General features: G+C 43.6%; 1 protein-coding gene across 28 annotated transcripts in view; it reads right to left on the minus strand.

Annotated features, from left to right (window-relative positions):
• The window catches only part of nbr1b (NBR1 autophagy cargo receptor b), a 394,738-nt gene that overhangs the window by 368,900 nt on the left and 1,555 nt on the right, over positions 1-24,283 (minus strand). For 3 of the 28 annotated variants that reach the window (XM_077618754.1, XM_077618767.1, XM_077618753.1), the window contains exons 3-4: positions 22,130-22,211; positions 21,302-21,440 (exon numbers count right to left, since the gene is read on the minus strand). The exons of 24 other annotated variants lie outside the window; for them this stretch is intronic. In XM_077618754.1, coding sequence (XP_077474880.1) covers positions 21,302-21,391 — 90 coding nt within the window. In that variant the 5' untranslated portion in view covers positions 21,392-21,440; positions 22,130-22,211. The remainder of the gene's footprint in view (positions 1-21,301; positions 21,441-22,129; positions 22,212-24,283) is intronic. One more of the 28 variants, XM_077618755.1, reaches the window with a different exon arrangement.

Consider the following 24,283-nt stretch of genomic DNA (forward strand, 5'->3'; position numbering starts at 1 on the left):
AAGTAACAAAATCAAAGTATCATATCCATAATCTTTCAGGTGCCCATGCTGACTCCGTTATAGACCGAACCACAGGCCCGGAGGGGCCCGAGGATTCTTCCAATGATCCAGCCTTCCCTCCTCATCAGCCTGTGACTAGTTCAAAATCTTGCAGGGACCCATGTTAGCCGAAGTTGACCCGTCAACTGGTAACACTGCCATGTTTTACAAACTTCTCTCTCACTGATGTGTGTGTTGATGCAGACACTTCCACCTATGCAGTCTGGTGGTACCAATTGGCTTCTTGCAGTGCAGAGAGCGGTAAAGGGACACATTTTAACAGCAGGTGACATTGGTATTCTTCTTAAGTTGAACACTCATCTCATCTCTCTCTTATCTCATTTGCTGAACCACTTTATCCTCACTAGGGCCACAGGGGGTTCTGGAGCCTATCCCAGCTGACTTCAGGCCATAGGTGGGGGAAAACCTGAATTGGTGGCCAGCCAATCGCAGGGCACAAGGAGACAAACAACCATTCACGCTCACACTCATACCTAGGGTAATTTAGTGTGTCCAATCAGCCTAGCATGCATGTCATTTGAATGTGGGAGGAAACCGGAGTACCTGGAGAAAACCCACGCAGGCCCGGGGAGAACATGCAAACTCCACACAGGTTGACTGACCAGGATTTGGACTGAGGTCTCCCACTGTGAGGCCGACACGCTAACCACTCAGCCGCTGGAACACTCTGCTGCAAAATTCAGGTTTCTCTTCTCTCCCTGATAATCAGGCTCTTACATGGGTAAATTATTTGACCTTGTCTACTGCTTTAGACACTGTTTCCCCTCCCTGAATGTGTCATATCAGATATGAGATTGCAGATGAGGAGGTCGCAGCGTTAGTTAATCGGATCCTCACTGCTTACTCTGAAAACAGGACATGCTCCCACGGCCCCCGCCTTGCAAGTGTTCTGAGGAGCCATTTTGAAGGGAGTTTCCAAGTCTGTGGCACAGGCCATGGAGGCCAATCTGGATCTTTACGGTGCTGATGTCGACAGGTGGTTGTCACATCTTTTATAACAATTGAGGAGACATACTATAGACATGGAGTCAAGGTAGACAAATACATAAACACAGAACCACTTTCTTTGTTGCAATTGGAAAATTTGAAAATACAAGTTGAAGCTGCTGTTTCTGTGATCTCATCTCCCTCTGTCGGTTCCGAGTGCATGATGTATCAAGCAGGTGCATTCATTGGTCGAGGTGCGTTCCCTAATGCCCATAACTTGTGCATCTATTGTGGATGGCCTGGTCATTGGGCCTGTGATTGCAGTCAAGCGTCTGGATGGAGGGGCAGAGGCTGGCAACCTGCACATGGCTGCAATTGAGGAGAATGCGGCCTACCACGTGGGAGAGGATATCCTACTCAACAACATCAGCAAATACATGGATATCCCCCGGTGCCAAATCAAAAGCATCTGCCTCCCTCTGGTGGACAGTTTCCACAAGTATGTCACCCTCAATCCATATGGTTAGCTGACAGCTCTTACCAGAAAAAGCATCTCACTTGTTGCGTTCAAGAGTGAAGAAATTACCCTGTAATTGACAACTCTGAGTGACTGTTCAATTATTATCACTTTTTTGCATTCTTTTGTGTTTGCCCATAACTGTCGAGTCAATTTTTTTGGCAGCGATCTCCTCACCGTCACGTGGCCTCATCAAATGCAGCCCTGAAGGACTCATACTGGAATTTCTGAATGCAACACCTACTGCTGCTCTGCCGCTTCTGCCTCCAGCGCCACCTCCCAATACCCACTTGTTGAACAACGCCTTGTGGCATGCGCCACGGCCAACATCTACTGGGCAAGAGTAGATATTGAATCCGGTGGCTGGCTCGAAGCTGAACACTTTTGGGCTCTCTGGTCATCTTGGGTTCATAACCTCAGATCTTATGATATGTTAACTGATTGTATGCATTGCACTCTGAACTATGAAAGATCAGGGGATGAGATATGTGTCAGCGTGGCAAACAAGCTGCACAGAACCCGAGAGGAAAAGACTGCAGATGGTGATCAACACAGCCCAAAAGATCAACAATTGCCCCCTACCTACCCTGTCAAGCGTCTACAAATTCGGGTGCCTTGGAAGGGTAGAGAGCATCATAAAAGTCAATACGCATCCATCTTCCTGCTACCCTCTGGAAAGCGCTACAGAACTATAACAGCCAAGACAAATAGACTCAAGGACAGTTTCTTCTCAAGAGCTGTCACCATACTCCACTCGAGTTCTACACCTAGGACCCAATCAAGACTTATTACTAGCCACTTTAGTCACTTAGTACCACTTATCCATGTTGACTACTACTTATATATGTTCTTCATCACCCGCCGGCTGTGCGAACATCACACAGTACAGTCCAATACGGCACAAGTCAAGCTTTCACCATAACTGGAGGAAGACAGAAAAATTGAATCAATTTTAACCGGGGCCACATATTCTCTTTACTCATGAAGGAGTGAACATGGCTGAAGGTCTACTTGAAGGAGAACCACATTCTTGTGGACAAAGAACATGTCATGTTTTGTTGGGGTTTTGGGTAGAGGTGTGTGTGTGCGTGTTCTCCTCGTGTGTACTGTTTGGGCGATTTGCACGTCTCACCTCGCGTCCCTTCTGCTTTTCTGTTCCTCCCAAAACCACCTGTTTCGTGTTTATAGTTAGACCGTGATTTCTATTTAACGGGACTGTTTTGTGACGTCAGTGTGGGAGTATTCCCTTGTTTTGTGACTACCTTGGATTGCCTTGTACCTTGTGCCTCGATTACCTCGTGTTTGCCCAGTACCCCCTTGCTACTGTGACAACGAAATTTCCCAAATACGGGATGAATAAAGTTATCCAATCCAAGTCATGTTTTTGCCTCTTCCTCGGTGTGCGCTCATCCCGTTTATTTATCTTTTGTATTGAACTTTTGCCATTAAAAGCCTAAGTTCTGCAGCAGCACTATCACCACCTTTTTCTTACCTCACATCCTGGGTTCTCGGTGTCATGCACACGAGGAAACCATGGCAGAACTACAAAATAAAACTCACTCTGCACTGAACTCTACGAGACACCTCTTGAAAACCAAGACTTGATTCTTTTCACAGAGGCGGTTTCAAAGGCAACAATGGGCTACAATCTGGGTTTGCAGTAACCCGACCCACAGAAACAGGTTTTGAAGAAGTCCAAGCAGAAGAATTTCAGGCTCTCAGTCAGCACAAAGACTTGAAATATAGGCATTGACAGCAGCTCTCACATTGGAAGAAATTCGGCGGATGCACACATAACAGTTCATGTCACAATACAGAATGGCGGCAAAACGATTTCCAAACTGCAACCCGTACACCCATGAAACATCAGGACGACATTCTCTATTTGCAAGAGTTTTTAATGCTCCCAACAGTGGTCGTAGTAATGAAGTGCAAAGGTCACGTTCGAACTAATGATTTTGTATCGGTAGGAAATGAATTAGCAGATTGAATGGCAAAAACATTTAAGGGGGTACCAACCAACACTCCAACTAACCGAAAGTGAGTCTGATTGTGGAGGTGACAGTAGAAACAGGTTGCGGCAGGAAAAAGCAAGTTCAGAAGAAGAGTGTGTGGAAGTCAAAAGGTGGTGTCAAAGATGAGGATGACTCAACTCTACTCCTGGTGGCTGCAGGTCTGCAGCGTTTGCAGTAGGGAATAACAGTATGCCTACAACGAAACCACCGCAGGAGGTACACGATCCGGACGTGGACGCCTGTGGCCAGGTGATTTCAATGGATTTCACTAACATGATTAAAACAGTGTCAGGTTTCTAGTCATAGTATATTCTTTTCAGGATGGTTGGAGGCATATCCCTGCAAATCTGAAACAGCAAGTACAGTTGTACCTCTACTTACGAAGTTAATTGGTTCCAGAACTTTTTTCGTAACTTGAAAAATTTGTAAGTAGAGGAGTACTTTATATGTAAATTCTCTAATTTGTTCCACGGTCCTCACACAACTACCAACTAAACCCTTTAAAATTGGTCAAAGTGTCCCAATTTTGAACGTGTATCATCCATAATCATAAGGACAAGTACAGGTTGCGTGCATGAACAGGAACATCAAAGAAAAGATAGCAAAGGCTTTAGCCTCATCCACACTTAATTGGTTGCATGCTCTTCCATTGACATGAATGAACATTTAAAAGTCATTAGATTCTCCTGCACCCACAGTTCCATTGACTGCAGCAGAAGTTTCAGGCCCACCTGGACTCAAAAAACTAATCATCAACGTCTTCCATTTGACAGAAAGACAACCAGATGGTCCCTTCAAAATTAATGTTTGTGAATCTGTGTGCTTAAAAGTGATTAAACGAAAATGGTCTGAACAGGTGGACATGTCCCTTCCAGGTCACTGAGCAGACGACCACAGCAGTACGTCTTGAAGGAAAGGGGGACACGTGGTTCCACATCTCGTCTACACGACACGCCAGATCTGCCTCAGGCTCAGCAATACCTCCATCTGAAGACAATCGGAAAACCACGTCGTCTCCAGTGCTGGCTGGCACCCGTTGATAAAATCATTTGACAGAGGTTAATTCACGGTGTACGGGCAGAATAATCCTAAGGTCCTCAAGAAGCTGACTGCGCCCCAACTCTATTAGGCACAGAGGAAAAGCGGCAAGATCCCTCTATGTAGTGTTTAACATGAGACTCTCTTCGACACAGACATTGGCAGGGATGGGCATCGCCTTAGTGGTTGTCATCCTAATTTGGCCAGGAGTTGCTGCGGAAGTGGCCTGAGAATGTCCCATCCCGACCAGCAAAGGAGAATGCCTAATGATTCCAAGAAATGTTCATGTTACGTTCGAATTTGATGCATGCAAATTTTACCATTGTTCTTGAGCTCCTAATTATCATTATTATCAGTCTTCTGTGTTTGGTTGTATTATAACATGGTCGTGTACTCTGGGTTTGATAGATATCCTGTCTCCCATCCCCACCCTATATGATGGCTGAATTGCTTCCCCTTTCTGGCCCCATGCATCATAGACCAGAGGTGGGCAATCCGGTCCTTGAGGGCTGCTGTGGGTGCAGGTTTTTGCTCCAACCGATCCAACATAGAGTTTAACCAATTAGATTTCTGATGAAACAAGAAGCACCTGACTGCAATCCAATGATTGTATATCTAACATACCAGATGGTGGAAAGGTTTCCTTTTATGGGTTGTAACGAACGGCCCTTTATGGAATTAATTACCCTACCCTGCCATACACCATCCTTTCTGGGAGATGGTATCTCTCTTTCATTTTGTTTATTTCAGGTGCCGGACTATTTAGAGTCCAAAAGGGGGCTATTGAAGTGGTCCCATATTAAAATGTCTATTTTACCATTATCTAGTCATGACTGCATGAACCTCTATTGACAATTCGCCGGTTCATAACAAAAGCTTACTGTATGAAGTGTAAAATCCCATCCTTGTTCAGTTTTGTGTAAAATCCCATCCTCGTTCAGTTTCGTGGAAAATCCCATCCTTATTCAGTTTCGGTACCCCCCTTCTGATGGTATAAAGGTAATTGTAAATTAGTTGTCTATGTGCATTTATGAACAACAGCCATTGCCTGAAGTTCACCTGCAATTGGATAACCAACATCTTCCCTATCCGAAATTAATCGATTCCGTGAAGGAAGAAAGAGCTCTCTCTTTCAACAATGCGTACTTTGTCAAGGTTGTGGTTCTCATTTTTTGTGGCGCTGTAAAAATCAGGATTTCTTCATAATTTCCAGCCAAGGTAGGTCAATCTTAGTAGTAGCCCTCCCCAACTTAGACCCATACTCCAAATTATGCAATTTCATAGACTAAATTTCAAGAACAATGGAATTAAAACTGCTACATGCATAGTGCTTTGTCAAAGTTGCACTTTGACTTTTTGTGGCACTGTAAAATCAAGATTTTTTCATAATTTCCAGCCAATGTGGGTCAATCCTATTAGATGTCAGCGACTACTCAGATCTTCAAAATTATCCAGTTACACTCGATGACGATTCTGAGGCCGAGGGCGGCGATCCTGTCTTGGGTGAACCACTTTGCCACTTCACCGTCACCTCTCCAAAGACTGTCCAGGGCAATACATCCTTGCGGGCCGGCCGGGACGACCTCCTGACAAGCCAGCTCGCCGCATCTTCTCGGGCCGTCCAGGATGACCTCTTGGCGGACCAGCTTGTCGCTTCTTTACGGGCTGGCCGGGACGACCTCCCGACGGGCCTGCTTGCCATTCCCTCACGGGACAGCCAGGACAACCCCCTGACGGACCAGCTCGCTGCTCCCTCACGGGCCAGCCTGGAAGACCCCCTGACACTCACACGCTCACTGTTTCTTCACCTAAGTTGTGCACCAGCACTTCCCTCTCCTTTTCCTGCTTCCCACATCCTGGGTTCAACCTCACTGCGCACCAGAGGCGAACCATGACAAAAATTTGGACAAATTGAATTTAAATATATTCAGACTTTTTATCTGTCGTTCAAAGACAAGTTGAGTCAAGAGTGATTCCTAGGTATTTAAATTCTTGGACTGTACATTGATTATTTTACCTTGGACAAAAACGTTGGGTTCACTGTTAATTGTCACTCTTTTTGAGAATTACATACAGACAGTCTTAGTCTATTAGTTTAGATGTAGTTGGGATTGTTCAAGCCAGTTATTCATGTTCGACATTGTATCTGTGAGTTCCGGTGCAGGATGTGTTTTTGTCTTTCGCGTGGGAATATAGAATGGCATCATCGGCATACAACAGCTTGGCAGATCATTCATGTAAAGACTGAAGAGCAGTGTAGCTAGCACTGACCCCTGCGGCAGCCCAAGACTGTTATTCTACTAAGTAGATTTTGGATTTTGTATCCTGACGCACTGTGATTTTACAGATAAGTATGATTCAATCAAATTTAGCATGTTTGGTGAGAAATTAAAATTAGACAGTTTAGTCAGCAGTACCTGGTGGCTGATAAATGTCAAATCCCTTTATCTAGTTTTGATGTTATGTTTTCTAGAAAGAAGCAAACCGCTGTCTCATTAGAATGACGTTTTCTAAAGCCAAATAGCAGGCGGTTCAGGGTGTATGGACTGTTGTTAATGCTTTTGTTGTAATCAATTTGCTCCACTACTATCTGAAACTCGCAAGCGGAAAAGATGGGATAAAAAAATTGGCGGAAGTCACGGCTCCTCTTCTTTTTCGGCGCTGAATTGGGTGGCACTCAGGGCTGAAAAAAAGCCATATTTCAGTCTAGTAGAACGACGCATCGAATAATATAATAAGGCCACAAAGGAGCATCTCTAGCCATTTCCTGGTTTCTTCGGAATACTGTGTGAAACACGCACCTTACTAGTGGAGAAACACTATGCTGAGCCTATTCCAGCTTTGTTCGGATTTTGATTTGTTCTTGAAATTGCCTTCAAAGCACCAATGGGCCCAAGAAAACACGAGACATGATGACGGTGACCGAAAAAGTGACTTTGCTATGCCAATGGTGTAGTACACCCTTGCGGCATTTTTTTTTTTACCGTGCGTTTTACAAAGAAAAAATAGGTGTACATTTGGAAGATGGTCACAATATCTTTTTCCTTTCCCAAGGACACTAAGCGAGTGGTAACCACTATGAATAACAAAAATGAACCAGCAATATGAGGGATTTAATAATCAATAATTGGACATAGGCCCCTGTCGTCATCATCAAAAACAAAAGCCTAATTGTCATCAGACCCAGAAACTGCGTATGACGAAATTGGTAATTTTTTAATAATTTAATTTAATAATTTTATGAGCGAGCGAACCCGGCGACGAAAAGTCCGTTCGACGAAACGTCCGTTCGACGAAAAGTCCGTCGACCAAACGTCCGTTCGACTAACTGTCCGTCGACCAAACGTTTTTCGACAAAACGTCTTTCGACGAAACGTCCGGTCACGGTCCCAGGTTGACTCACTATGATTATTCTTCCCGTGTACCATGAACTCAACCTTTGTCAAAAGATGTTATCAACCAGCCGCCACTGAGAGAAGGGGTTGTTTTCCGGTTGTCCTAAAATGGAAGTTTGGCTGAGCCCGAGGCAAATCTGGCGGGTCGTGTTGACGAGATGTGGAACCACATGTCTCCCTTTCCTTCAAGACCAACTGCTGTGGCCGTCCGCTCAGTGACCTGGAAGGTACATGTCTACCTGGATTCGGACCATTTTTGTGTTTAATTACTTTTAACCACACAGATTCACAAACATTAATTTCAAAGGGAGGGTCTGGTTGTCTTTCTGCAACCAATTAAGTGTGCATGAACCTAAAGCCTTAGCTGTCTTTTTATTGATGTTCCTGTTCATGCACTCAACCTGCCTTTGTGATTATTGATGGTACACAGACCCAAAATTATGTTTCAACCCTAGCATTTTTTCTACAGCTTGGAGAGGTTTATTTTTTAAATGAGTTCCATTCTCTGATCTGATTTTTCTAGGAAGCCCATGCATTTGAACATAGTGATTAACCAAATGTTTTATCACTATACAGTCGTACCTCTACTTACGAAAATTAAAGTTACAAGCAATGTTCCCTCTAAGCTCCGCGCGTGCGCAATTGCGCACTACTCTCGTCTTCTCCGGGCACAGCAAATCATATGGAGCGCACAAAATAAAATCCAACTTTTTTTTTGCCCATGATGGCGCCGTTCAGTCGGCAGCCAGTGGCAGTAGCTCTGTCCACTCTTATGTTTTCGTGTCTTACAGCTATTCTATCTTTTTTTAATTACATTTTAATATTTCTTAATACATTCCTTTTTACTTTACTGTGCAAATAGAAGAACAAGTGGTGAAATCGGGTGAGAACTGTCTAAATCTGCCGTGTGTGTGGTTGTGTGCGTGCGTGTGTCTAGTATGTGTGATCGTTTGTGTTGGGGTTATTCTGAGATGTTATTATATGTTCATTAATCATTAATAGGTAATGAAGCTATATTTTAACCTGGGCTATATTTTAAGTAATCACCGAGCAAGCTCAAGGTCACTCTCCAGGGCAGCTGGCTCCAGCTTGTTGATGTAACACCTCACCGGGTCCTCGGCTCCAAGGACTGTTTATTGGGAGATACACCTCAACCCTTTACCCAGATGCAAGTTCGCAATGAAGATCTGCGAAGGACTCTTAAATTGCTTTGACTTGGATTCCGGAGCAGATGGCGATAATCAAATCAACTTCCGAAAATACTCGCATATGTTTCTCAAATTATGACGCTCGGTTCGCTTGATATGGAATTGTTTTGCCAAATGGAGGCTCGTTTGTTTAATTTCCAATGGAGTTGTTTTTGAGTTCCGACCTTAATTGTTATTAATGAATGACTGGTATGTGATTATTGTTGCAGTTATTTTTGACCTCGATGGTGTTATTCGGTTAGCTTATGCAATTGTTTGAATCAGATTACCTTAGATGTTTTGAATTATGCGCGACTAAATGGACAGAGGAGGATGCCGCTCTTCAGAATCATCTCGGATGAAGACGAGTCGGGAGTGATTTTCCTTGCAAGTTGTAGCCAGAGTAAGCCAAAAGATGTCTGTTTTATTAAAGACTAATTAATGTGTGCGGTCGATTGGTCGCCGGTCTTTCGGTCGCCGGTCTTTTGGTCGCGGTCTTTAGGTCACCCGGAAGTTTGGTCGTCGGTCTTTTGGGTCGCCGGTCTTTTGGTCGCCTGATCGGCTGCTGCCACCTACTGTCAATTTAATAAAAAGCAAATTCACAGATGTTTTTATTGAAGCAGTCCAATGAACCTTCATTCTCTCTGGGAGAACTTGCAATGTTGAAATACTTTAGATTAGATGGTCCTTTTTATCAAACAAATAAAAGTATTAGTATACTTTGTTAGACAGTATTTAGATCGTTTCAACAGTATTTAGACTCTAAATACTGTTGAAACGATCTAAATACTGTTGAAACGATCTAAATATCTAATATCAAAATATCAATAAGAGCACTCATTTAACACATCGGCTGCTGCCATCGACTGTCATAGGCGTCCAATGAACCTTCATTCTCTCTGGGAGAAATAAGAGCACTCATTTAACACATCAGCTGCTGCCATCGACTGCAATTTTAGCTCCAGTATTTGTATTTCATCACTAAGTGCTGATTTTACCGCATTTTAGTGCATTTTTTATACTTTTGCTAATGGTCGCATATCGTCGCATTTGGTCGCGCCGACGTTTATCGCTGTCTTTCCCCCGGGAAAATCACCCCCAGAGCCTGATAGTCATGTCTGATAAGCTCCGGTATTTGTATTTCATCAATAAGTGCGTATTTTACCCCGTTTTAGTGAAATTTAGGACCTTTCGCAAATGGTCGTCGCATTTGGTCGCGCCGAGGTTTACAGCTGTCTTTCCCCCGGGAAAATCACCCCCAATTAATGTCTGAAAAGCTCCAGTATTTGTATTTAATCATTAAATGCTGTTTTAAAAACTATTACTCCACTTTTGGAACACTTTTCTGGGCATACTTAACCATTTTTTCTACCTTAAGAGAGATTCTTCCATTCATTCTCCCAGAGATAATGAAGGTTCATTGGACGCCTATGACAGTCAATGGCAGTAGCCGATGTGTTAAATGAGTGCTCTTATTGATATGTTGATGTTTGATAAAAATGACCATCTAATCTAAAGTATTTCAACATTGCAAGTTCTCCCAGAGAGAATGAAGGTTCATTGGAGGACTATGACAGTCAATGGCAGCAGCTGATGTGTTAAATGAGTGCTCTTATTGATGTGTTAAATGAGTGCTCTTATTGATGTGTTAATGAGTGCTCTTATTGATATTTTGATATTAGATATTTAGATCGTTTCAACAGTATTTAGATCGTTTCAACAGTATTAAGATTATTTCAACAGTATTTAGAGTCTAAATACTGTTGAAACGATCTAAATACTGTCTAACTAAAAGTATACTAATACTTTTATTTGTTTGATAAAAATGACCATCTAATCCAGGGGTCACCAAACTACGGCCCGCGGGCCGGATACGGCCCGTCAGCACATTTGGCCCGGCCCTCTGAACAATACCAGAGATGCTATCGGATTTATTTCCTATTTGGGAAAAAAAAATATTTTCCAGAAAAAAAGAATTCCCCCCAAAAAATCCTAGGCCCCGCCCTGTCAAAGAGAGAACGGAATAATGGCGAAGAAGTTAGGTAAGAGAAAAATTGATTCAGAATGCAGGGTATTTAACCTGGAGTGGACAAACAATTATTTTTTCGTTCAATGCAAAGAAAAGGCTGTTTGTCTCATCTGTCAAGAGACGGTGGCGGTATTCAAAGAATACAATCTTCGCCGACACTGTGAATCCCGTCACAAAGACAAGTACGATAGCTTGCAAGGCCAAATACGAGCAGACAAACTCAAAGCGAAAAAGTGGACTACTATCTCAGCAGAATACATTTGTACGCCAAGCTCAGCTGAACCAGGCATCCGTTCGGGCCAGCTTTCGAGTTGCTAAACTGATAGCAAGCAGCGGTAAGCCTTTCACTGACGGAGTTTGTTAAGAAATGTATGGATGCTGTCGCAGAGGAGGTGTGTCCCGAGAAGAAAGATGCATTTAATGCCGTAAGTCTGTCGGCGAGTACAATGACCAGACGCGTTGAAGAAATCGGGAGTAATGTATATGCCCAGCTGCAGCAGAAGACGAAAGAATTTGACTTTTTTTCATTAGCACTGGATGAAAGCACGGACGTGCAAGACACAGCGCAACTGCTCATTTTTATTCGTGGAGTTAGCGCGAGGATCTGGCAGACCTCCAAAGTCTCAAAGGGACCACAACGGGAGAGGATATTTTTGACAAAGTGTGCCAAACCATGGAGAAGTTGGACCTGGACTGGTCAAAGCTAGCTAGCATCACGACTGACGGGGCTCCAAGCATGGTGGGCGAAACTTGCGGTCTAATGGGACGCATGAACCGGGAGTTGGAAAAAAGGGGTCTCACCGCCCCGCTACGAGTCCACTGCCTAATTCACCAGCAAGCACTGTGCTGCAAAGTGTTGACGTGAGAGAGATTCTGCTCTGACAACTGAGCTGAACTTTTATCTGTTAAGATTGTGCATGGCACAACAGAAAGTTAATGTTCCATAGCTTTTTTTCTATGAAAAACCCAGAGAGAGTTATTTAGTTATTATTTATTTCATAAATAGTGTTATTTATTTCCTGTTTTTTCTGTGAATAACTCAGAGAGGGTTATTTAGTTATTATTTATTTCATTAATAGTGTTATTATTTGTTTCCTGACTTTTTTTTCTGTAAAGAACATGGAAAGGGTTATTTGGTTATGTGTGGCTTTCTGGAAAACAATAAAAAAAATTAAACTCCCCTACGATCGTCACACTTTTTCTGTTACAAACTGACACCGGCCCCCCATCAGAGAAGGGAAAGGTTATGTGGCCCTCACAGGAAAAAGTTTGGGGACCCCTGATCTAATCTAAAGTATTTCAACATTGCAAGTTCTCCCAGAGAGAATGAAGGTTCATTGGACTGCGTCAATAAAAACACCATCTGTGAATTTGCTTTTTATTAAATTGACAGTAGGTGGCAGCAGCCGATCAGGCGACCAAAAGACCGGCGACCCAAAAGACAGACGACCAAACTTCCGGGGGACCTAAAGACCGCGACCGAAAGACCGGCGACCAATCAACCGTGTACCAATTAATAAACCTATCAGTTTGTCTTCAACGTACACAATGGACTATAAATGGAAATTAGCCCTCGGCTACAATCTTACATATATATGGTCATTAACATGAATATAAATATGTTCATTAATATGTGCTATCCCTTATTAAATAAATCAAAGCAAAATCATGGGAAAATATTGCATATAAATGGAAACTTGACTATCTCAAGTGACACGTTCAGCAGAAAAGTCATTTGAACGAGAATGAGAAGTGAGAAGGACAGATGTGTAAAATAAGGTAAAATTTAAGTCGGATTTGTGCATATTCTAATGGCATTTATGAAGATGCTTTATTCATTGATATTTTTTCATTCATTTTCTGAACCGCTTTATCCACTTTATCACTCGCGGGGGGTGCTGGAGCCTATCCCTGCTGACTTTGGGCCAGGGGCAGGGGACACCCTGTATTGGTGGCCAGTCGATCGCAGGGCACAAGGAGACGGACAGCCGTGCACACTGAGACCCATTACTGGGGGCAATTTTAGAGTGTCCAATCAGCCTACAATGCATCTTTTTGGGATGTGGGAGGAAACTCAGAGAAAAACCCCACGCAGGCCCAGGGAGAATATGCAAATTCAACACAGGTGGACTGACCTGCAATTGAACCCAGGACCCCAGAGCTGTGAGGCTGACGCGCGAACCACTCATCCGCCGGGCCGCCCATTCATAGATATTAATCATTACATTTTATTATTACTGAATCATTTATGTGTAGTAGACATGCACCTGCTTATGACAGGTGTGATACTGGTGTGTGCCCACAGCAAGCAATGATGATGTTGCTCACATTGGTACTCAGTGTGCTCAGGGAGGTTGTCTTTCTGCCCAGACAAACGAAAAATTTGAGGGAACATTGGTTACAAGACTTTTTCCGTGACTTGAAATTTTCATAAGTAGAGGTGAACTTTATATGTAAATTATCTAATTATTTCCACGGTCCTCACACAACAACCAACTAAACCCTTTAAAATTGGTCAGTGTCCCAATTTTGTATGAAAGATGTAAGGAAACACACAAAAATGAGACAAAAATATAAGGAAATTATTTATTAATGTTGTTAAAGAAATAAAACATGAAAATGTGCCCTGCGCCGCTGAAATATCTCCCTCCGCGGCCGTAATAGATGTAATACCCGTTTTAGCAGGGCCGAAAGCCGTCCAGTTTGTAGTACATTTTAGACTTTTACGTTTGCCCTGTGTGTGTGTGTGTGTGAAAATATGTGCCACGTTGCATTTGTACAGTTTTTAATCACTTAATAAGGGGAAATCTAAATAAAATAACAGATAAGGAAATGTATTTACTTTTTGGAGGATTTTGTAACTTGGGTCTATTTCCGGCCTAGTAAGTGCCAACAGCTCTTCCATCTTATCGGGGAGGGATCTCACTTTCCCCATAATAATAGATGGAATGGTTGGTCTGAAGAATCACTTCTTCCAGCAGCATCGAGGTGTTGCTCCTTCTGCTGTGTATTTTCCACAGCTAATCCCATGTGTATGACAGCGTAGGCATGGCTGAATGGTTCCAAAAAAGAAGTAGCAGAAAGAAGACAGGCTAACAGAACAAAGAAAGTTGTAAAAACATTAAAGTAAAAAGTATAAAGTACAAAGTAAAGTAAAAAGGAATGTATTAAGAAATATTAAATTGTATTGAAAAATAATTTAAAAAAAGATAGAAAGGCTGTAAAACACGAAAAACAAATAAGTGGACAGAGCTACTGCCACCGGCTGCCGCCTAACGGCGCCATCTTGGAAAAACACTCTCTCTTCGCCTTATGCCATCTTCATCTTTGGCGCCCCCTTTCGACTTCCACACACTCTTCCTCTGAACCCCGCAAACGTTTTTGCTGATTCATTTCCTTCCAATACAATATCATTAGTTCAAAAAAGCCCTTTTCACTTTATTACTGCCACCGCTGTTAGCATCTCCCAATTTGAGAATTTGGTCCTGACGTTTAATAGATGAACTGGTTCATTCATTCATTCATTCATTTTCTAAACTGCTTTATCCTCAGCAGGGTCAAGGGGGGTGCTGGAACCTATCCCAGCTCACTTCGGGCAAGAAGCAAGGGACACCCTGAATGAGTGGCCAGCCGTTCGCAGTGAACGATGAGACGGACAATCATTCATGCTCACACTCATACCCAGGGGAAATTTAGTGTCCAATGAGCCCACCATACATATTTTTGGAATGAAGGAGGAAACCGGACTACCCAGACAAAACCCACGCAGGCCCGGGGAGAACATGCAAACTCCACGCAGGTGGACGAACCTGGATTCAAACTCAGGACCTCAGACCTGTGAGGCTGATGTGCTAACCAGCTGCCAGGCTGCCAGGTGTACCGGTTGCAGTTTGGATATCGTTCCTGTTGCCATTCTTTGTGGCATGAACTGTCATGTGTGCATACGCTGAATCTGTGTAAATGTTTACTGACTGTTTTTTTGCCAATCTCAGAGCTGCTGTCAATGCCAATATTTCAGCACTTTATGCTGAGTGAGAGCCTGAATTATTTCTGCTTGGACTTCTTCAAAACATGTTTCTGTGGATTGGGTTACTGCAAATCCAGATTGTAGGCCATTGTTGCCTTTGAAGCAGCATCCTTCTGTGAAAAGAATCAAGTCTGGGTTGTCAAGATGTGTCTCATAGAGTTCAGTGCAGAATTTTCTTTTGCAATTCTTTGTACACAACAATGCGGTTCTCTTTCAAGTAGACCGTCAGCCATGTTCACTCCTTTATGATAAAGAGAATACAGTGGTACCTCGAGATACGAGCTTAATTCGTTCCGGGACTGAGCTCGTGTGTCGATATTCTCGTAACTCAAACGAACGTTTCCCATTGAAATGAACTAAAAAGAAATTAATTCGTTCCAACCCTCCGAAAAAACACCAAAAACAGGATATTGGATTGGAAAAAATGTTTTATTTCTTCTAATTCGCCATCTATTAACAAAGTAACACACAACTAGTTGTTTAATAGTAATAAAATGTGTTTAATAGTATATTAAAATTGGACGGATTTCACGGAGGAGAGAGAGAGAGAGAGAGAGAGAGAGAGAGAGAGAGAGAGACAGAGAGACAGAGAGAGAGGGGGGAGACTTCCCACGGCGACACACTCGTAAGAGAACAAACAAATTTAAATTAACTTGGATTAATATATACAGACACTCAAACACACATCAAACTTTACACAAAACTGAATGCTATTTTTTTTTTTTTACCTTTCTTCTCCGGGTTGGCTCCACCCTGACTTTCAGCGGGAGTTTTTAAAAGGAACGCATCAAGGGTTGTTTGTTTTTGCCTTCCCTTCAAAATATTTCGAAAATGACACGCACAAATGTCCTCACAATACAATAACGCGCAACCACTTGCCAGCTTGTCAGGGTGCCTCTTTTCTACAAAATCAGAAAACCCTTGCCACTTCGCTAGCATGTCTTTGATATCCTTTGTAGCAAGGGCAGTCACCATCTTCCACCTCCTCCTCGCTATTGAGTTCCCGCAACACCTCCAAATGTTCACTCTCCTGGAGCTCGATTAAATCCTGTGTCATCAGTTCTTCGTGGTGCTCGGCGACTAGGTCATTCACATCTGCCTCGTTAACCTCCAGCCCCAAGGAATTTCCAAGTGACACGATATCATCCATGACAACGAGTTCATCATGTACAGCAGGGGCTGCTTTTTCAAAGTCTCTCTCAGCGGAAGCTGGCCACAATTTTTCCATGCTGAATTAAGAGTTTGTGGTGTGACACCCTGCCATGCATCGTTAATAATTTTCAAGCAATGGACAATATTAAAGTGGTCTTTCCAAAATTCACGAAGGGTTAGGTTTGTGTTATCTGTCACATCGAAGTATTTCTTGAATAAATACTTTGTGTACAATTTCTTAAAATTTGAAATTACTTGTTGGTCCATGGGCTGGAGGAGTGGCGTGGTGTTGGGCGGTAGATAGAGGACCTTGATGAAGTTATATTCATCAACAATTTCCTCTTGGAGACCAGGAGGGTGACCAGGGGCATTGTCGAGGACCAGGAGACATTTCATTGGCAGGCTTTTCTCTGTCAAATACGTTTTGACTGCCGGACCAAAGCAGAGATTAACCCATTCTGTGAATAAATGACGCGTAACCCAAGCTTTGGAATTAGCGCGCCACATCACTTGGAGTTTTTCATTCGAGATATTTTATCTCTTGAAAGCACGTGGGTTCTCCGCATGGTACACCAGCAGCGGCTTAATTTTACAGTCACCGCTGGCATTGGCACACAAGGCTAGAGTTAAGCGGTCCTTCATAGGTTTATACCCCGGTAGTCCCTTCTCCTCTGCCATGATGAATGTCCGCCTGGGCATCTTCTTCCAAAAAAGACCAGTTTCGTCGCAGTTGAACACTTGTTGGGGGATGTAACTTTCCTGGGTGATAATCGAGGCAAATGTGTTGATGAATTCCACCGCGGCTTTCGAATTGGAACTTGCTGCTTCCCCGTGTCTAATAACTGAGTGTATTCCAGGTTTTTTTTTTTTTAATTCGAACCAGCCATGACTCGCTTTAAAGGGTTTGCAAGGTATTGAAGGCTCCCCCTTTTCAGATCCTTTCTTTGTTATTAAATCCATGTAAATTCACATCTAGTTGACTCGGTCACGCTATCTCCTGCTAACTGTTTATCTTTTATCCATAATAAAAGAAAGGCTCTCCATCTCGTCATGAATGTCACTGCACTGGGGGGAAATTATAGTTAGTCCTTTGGAAGGCCTCTTATCCTTAATTGCGTCCTTCTGCTTCAGGATGGTGCATATTGTTGAAGTATTCCTCTCGTATTGCCGAGCAAGCTCCGTGACACGTACACCACTCTCATATTTTTCAATTATTTCACGCTTAATATTGATTGTCAACGTTCGCCTTTTCTTTGCACAACTCTTCATTCCACCTGTTTGCTTTGGATCCATTGTTGTTCACTTTGTATTATGCATTGACTAACGGGGAAAAAAACACGGGAAAATGCAACGCTCCGCCCAGTGCTCGTAGATATCTGTTATACACGAAAGAGATGTGGCAAAAAAGACAGTGCGCTAAAATCATAAACAGCCTCTCATGTCTTGGCCACCTGGCTTTCTCTTATCTCGAAATTTGTCTCGTATCTCGAGATAATTATTTGCTCAAAATTTTACTCGTATCTCGAATTGCTCGTATGTCGGGGTACTTGTATGTTGAGGTACCACTGTATGTGGTTGTGTCAAAATTGATTAAATGTTTCTTTGTCTTCTCCACTTGACTTGTCAGGTATTAGACTGTACTGTGTGATGTTTGCACGGTAAGCAGGTGATGAAGAACAAAGTGGGATGTTTTCTGAATCACTAGGGCAGATGCGAAAGAAGCACACATCGGGTGTCTTTGCTCATTTTCCCAATGGAGTGGATGCATACAGACAAATTTGTCGACTTCCTCCATCCCCCTTCTGATAAAGGGCAGCAGAAACACTGTTGACCTTTTCAGACACATCAAAATAGAAAATGCAGCTGTAATCAGGAATTGCAAGAGCCGCCGCATTGGAATGGTGTTTTTACAAGGAAATAAAGGAAGTACAGTGATATCTCTACTAACGAATGCCTCTAGGTATGAAAGTTTCAGGTTACAACATTTTTATATGCAAATGAGCGACTCGAGATACGAAAAAGATCCAAATTACGAAATCCGCCCCAAAACTAAATGCATTTCCTTATCCATTATTTTATTTTGAAAATATTGTCACGAATGCATTGATTCTCACTTTAGAGACCTTGCTACCCTCTACTGGGCTCTCGGCTCTTATTTCATCGCTCTCATTCTATCTCATATAATGACAATACCATTTTATTCATTTTAAAACATTAAAACATTTTAAAACCATTTTCTTGTAATTTTGTCTCATTTTTGTGTGTTTCACACATCTTTCATACAAAATTGGGACACTTTTTTAAAGGGTTTAGTTGGCAGTTCTGTGAGGACCATGGAACAAATTTGAGAATTTACATATAAAGTACACCTCTCCTTACGAAATTTTCAAGTTACGAAAAAAGTTGAGGGAACAATTAATTTCGTAAGTAGAGGTACGACTGTATCTGCTTCCGTGTTATCAGAAATTTCAAGAGCCGCAGCAATGGATAGATGCTGTTTCAAAGAAATGAAGGATGTATCTACTTCCATGATTCAACAAAGAGTGGATTGGATTGGATTGGATAACTTTATTCATCCCGTATTCGGGAAATTTCGTTGTCACAGTAGCAAGAGGGTGAGGATGCAGGAATAGGAAAGGCATTTTAGACACAAATAGATAGGTAATAAGTAAGTTAATAAATAAATACATGAATAAATATATAAATAAATAAGCGTGTTGCTTAGCACATATATACATACATACACATAAATGTACATGCATGCATACGGTAGGTCTTAACACTCAGCCATTTTTTTGTTAAAGAGCCTGACAGTTGATGGGAGGAAGGATCTGCGGAAGCGCTCCTTCCTGCAATGAGGGTGCCGCAGTCTATTGCTAAAGGAGCTTCGGAGGGACTCCACAGACTCATGCAGGGGGTGGGAGGTGCTGTCCATGATGGACATCATCCTGGTCAGCATTCTCCGCTCTCCCACTTCCTTCACAGAGTCCAGAGGACAGCCCAGAACAGAGCTGGCCCTCCTGACCAGCTTATTCAGCCTGTTCCTGTCCCTCTCCGTGCTCCCGCATCCCCAACAGAGCACTGCATAAAACACTGTAGATGCCACCACAGTGTCGTAGAAAGTCCTCAGCAGTGTCCTGCACACTCCAAAGGACCGTAGACTCCTCAGTAGGTAGAGGCGGCTCTGGCCCCTTTTGTACAGGGCATCTATGTTTGTGGACCAATCTAGTTTGTTGTTGAGGTGAACACCCAGGTACTTAAAATTCTCCACGATTTCAATGTCTGTACCCTGGATGTTCACCTGAATGGTCTGTTGCGGATTCCTCCGAAAATCGATGACCATTTCCTTTGTCTTACTGGTGTTGATGTAGAGGTGGTTTTGCCTACACCAGTCAACAAAGGCTGTGATGACTCCCCTGTACTCCAGGTCGTTCCCGTCCATCACTCGTCCAACAATAGCAGTGTCGTCAGAGAACTTCTGGAGGTGGCAGGTGTCTGTATTATGTTTGAAGTCCGATGTGTAGGGAGAAGAGGAGTGGAGAGAGCACTGTGTCTTGTGGGGCCCCCGTGCTGCAAGCTACCACATCAGACGTACAGTCCTGGAGTCTCACATATTGTGGTCTGTCAGTGAGGAAGTTGATGATCCATGCGGCTAGGTGGTTCCTTACTCCAGCCTCTTCCAGTTTCCCTCTCAGTAGGACTGGCTGAATGGTGTTGAACGCACTGGAGAGGTCAAAAAACATCATTCTCAGCGTGCTTCTCGTGTTCTCCAGGTGTGAAAGAGACCTGTGCATCAGGTAGGTGGTAGCATCTTCCACACCAATGCCTGGACGATAGGCGAACTGCAGAGGGTCCAGTTGGAAAGTGTTGGAAAGTTTTCACATACTCTGTGCATTGACCATCTGCCGGAGTGGATGGGTGAGTTCAGCAAAATCAGTAAGTTGCAAAGGCCAAGAAAACCCATCAGTGATTTGACATTTGTTGGTTTTGGGTGATGAAGCATGTCATCTTTGTGAGAGACATCCCTGTGCCGTGGCGTGAAATAAGGCGTCCGAGAAAGGAAACCAGTGGTCAGACAATCCGAAGCTTGGACTTGGAACACTCCAATCCCAGAGGCCAAATGAGAAAGCAAAGACTAGGTGGCCTCAAGGCAACAGGTTTCAGAGAGAGCTACAAGCAGGAGGTCATTCAAATACTACACCAGGAGAACACCAGGGGGCAGTACAAGTGGAGACAGCAACTGGCAAAGACAGTCGGTGAAGAGTTCAGGTGAAAGGACAAAGCCTTGAGGCAGGTGATTGTAGGAATAACAAACACCATTCCAAGTGAAATAAAAAAATATGTTTCATTGAAGGAGGGAGTGGAATTCAAAAGAAAGCATTAGCCAAGTCAATGGAAGTGAAATGAGTGTGGGCTGATATAATTTGGGACAATGCCGAATGAGGGTTCAGGACAGGCAAAGTGGGAGTCAAGATGGCCGCATCAACCTCTCGCAGGTCATGGACCATGCGAAACATTCCAGTGCATTCCTTCACAATGGGCAAAATGGGCGTTCCAAACTTAGAACCGTGAATTTCACACAACACTCCTGCTTTGAGCAAGCCTACAATTGTTTCTGAAATGCCGATTATCCCAGCCTTTTTACAGCGTATTGAGAACATATACTTGTCACGGTTTAATTTGAAATGCAACAGGTGAGACGTTGCATAAACCAACATCAGTGTGATACATGGACCACAGCGATGTGAGAAGGGAGTCAAGAAGTTGACCAGCAAAATCTCTCTGTTGTTTTACGTCCGTGGTGCCTATCCAGAAAGCTGGTGTTTCAAAACAGAAATGGGTAGAAATGCGTGATATTAAATCAAATAAGCATTAAGTGATGGAGAATAGAGCAGTTGAGGGTGAAAATAATCTTGCCAATCAGTGGCCTGTGAACATGCCAGGACAAACATACCGAGATCCTTTCTGTGAGGTGAGACGTATCAAGGAGACGTTGGTGGAAGGAGGCATAGAAGGATTCGGAGGATCCGCCATCATGTACCATTTGAGTTTTTCAGGAGTCAGGGACACTGAAAAGGTGACACCTGGTTTGCCTGCAAACAATTCACACATGTTTAAGGTTGAGGTCGTTGACTGCAATCGCAGACCCAATGACGAGCATCCACAATTGAAGCATATATTACAGCCACCAGGGGGCGCACCTCAACCCATGGATGCACCTGCTTGATACTCAGAATCAACAGGGGGAGAAGAAACCACAGCAAGAGCGGATTCATCTTGCTTTTTTAAATTTTGCAACTGCAACATAGCAAGAGGTGTTTCTGTGCTTTTGTGTTTGTCAATCTCAGACTCTATCTTTAGCATGTCTCCTCAAATAGTGTATTAGATGTGATAGCCACCTGTCAACATAAGCAATTGGAAGATCCGGATTGGCCTCCATGGCCTATGCCACAGACTTGGAAACTCCCTTTGAAATGGCTGTTTGGAAAACTTGCGAATACAAGGCGGAGGCCGTGGGAGCATGTCCTATTTTCAGAGTGTAATCAGTGAGGGTCCGGTCAACAAAGGCTGTGGCCTCCTCATCTGCTTTGGGAGTAAAGACCAGATCTCGATTGACGCATTCAGGGAGGGGAAACAACGTATGTAAAGCAGTAGACAAGGTCAAATAATTTTCCCTCGTAAGAGCCTGATTATCAGGGCGACATGAGGAAAACTGAATTTTGCATCGGAGTGTTCAACTGTGAAAGCGGACATGATTGTGTAAGAAGAATATGAATGTCACCTGCTGTTCGCATCTGTCCCATTACAGCTTTCTGCACTGATTGAAGCCAATTGGTACCATCAGATTGCATAGGTGGAAGTTTCTGAATCAACACAGAAACATCAGTGAGAAAGAAAGATTTGTAAAATATAGCAGTGTTACTAGTTGACGGGTAAACTTTGATTAACATGGGTGCCTGCAAGATTTGGGAATGAGTCACAGGCCGATGAAGAGGAAAAGCTGGATAATTGGAAGATACCTCAGCGTGGGCATCTGAAAGATTCTCGATATGACACTTTAGTTTTGTTAATTAATCGTGTAATTGAGCAACGGACAACTTGTTTTCCTCTTCCTTATTTGAAGGGCAGCCAGCAATGTCCAGTTTTCTTATCAGTCGGGCTGCTTTTTGTTCAGCAAACGGGGTGGGGCACTGCTCGCCCATATCGGCGTTTGCTTGGTCTTCATGTTGAGCGTTGATTTTTTAAAGTTGATCTGTAATATTTTGTGGAACCGATTGGCGTCTGTTTAATTCTTCCTAATACAGACCTAACTGATTCAAATGTGTGTATGGGTCGGTTCTTAAATCCGTAATATTGGCCAATTTCCCTTCTAATTCTTTAATGGCAGCAGTCATTCCAGCAGCCAGAGTTTCCACAACTGTATTTATGTTCAACATCTGTTGCGAGCGAACGAGAGACGTTTAATCATCTACATCTACTTCAAGTCGAGCAGCAGTTACTTTAAACACCGGAGCCTGAAGTATATTCAATGATTTTCTGACTTCATGGTAGGGTGACAGCATAAATGGGTTAAATGGAGATGCCGCCAAAAGCCGTTTATCCTCCGAGTAACGACGCGGCGAGATGGGCAAATCGGGTGATGACGGCACCAAACCAATACTTTTCTTCTTTAACAGCTATTACTCACTCCATCCCATCCCTCCCTCTCCCCTCCCTCTCTCTTTCTCTCTCCCTCTCCCCCTCCCTCTCTCTTTCTCTCTCCCTCTCCCCCTCCCTCTCCCCCTCCCTCTTCCTCCCTCCCTCTCCCACCCTCCCTCTCCCTCCCTCTCCCTCCCTCCCTCCCTCCCTCTCCCTCCCTTTCCCTCCCTCCCTCCCTCCCTCTCCCTCCCTCTCCCTCCCTCTCCCTCCCTCTCCCTCCTCCCTCTCCCTCCTCCCTCTCCCTCCTCCCTCTCCCTCCCTCTCCCTCTCCCTCTCCCTCTCCCTCTCCCTCTCCCTCTCCCTCTCCCTCTCCCTCTCCCTCTCCCTCTCCCTCTCCCTCTCCCTCTCCCTCTCCCTCTCCCTCTCCCTCCCTCTCCCTCCCTCTCCCTCCCTCTCCCTCCCTCCCGCTCCCTCCCTCTCCCTCCTCCCTCCCTCCCTCCCTCTCCCTCTCCCTCCCTCTCCCTCCTCCCTCTCCCTCCCTCCTCCCTCCCTCTCCCTCCCTCTCCCTCCCTCTCCCTCCCTCTCCCTCCCTCTCCCTCCCTCTCCCTCCCTCTCCCTCCCTCTCCCTCCCTCTCCATCCCTCTCCATCCCTCTCCATCCCTCTCCATCCCTCTCTATCCCTCTCTATCCCTCTCCCTGCTCCCCCCCTACAAACAAAAGCACTACAGCTTCAAATTTAACAAAAGCATTCAAACCTCTTATTTATTAATATTACTCAAACAAAAGTACTAGAAATTTATCAAAAATGCTCAATCCGTTATATACCAAAATAGTCAGAGGTCCTATCTTTTTTATGTAAAATAATCTTATTACATTTTGAGGAGTCTCTATGATTCTTAACAGAACGAAACAACCACTCGTAAAATAAAATTACAATTCCACTAGCCAAAACGTATCTCTTTAGAACAGGGGTCGGGAACCTTTTTGAAAGAGAGAGCCATAAACAATTCATATTTTCTAATGTTATTGCTAAAGAGCCATTCTCAGAATTTACAAGTAAAATATATGAAAATGTGCATTTTTTTTGTCATTTCACCACTTTTTAATCACAAACAGTATCTGAATTATTTTGACAACATTTTTATGCTGTTGCTAATTAATCAGTATCAATGAGAAGATGCATGCAGAAGAGTAATACAAACTAAATTATGATTAAAGTGGTGCTAGAGCTAGTCTCAACGCCACAGTGTCAACGTGACGCTCCTATTGGTGCGTTCGGGACTCGGCTCTCTCGCTA

Source organism: Stigmatopora argus, chromosome 14, assembly GCF_051989625.1.
Source record: "Stigmatopora argus isolate UIUO_Sarg chromosome 14, RoL_Sarg_1.0, whole genome shotgun sequence".
Taxonomy (NCBI): Eukaryota; Metazoa; Chordata; class Actinopteri; order Syngnathiformes; family Syngnathidae; genus Stigmatopora; species Stigmatopora argus.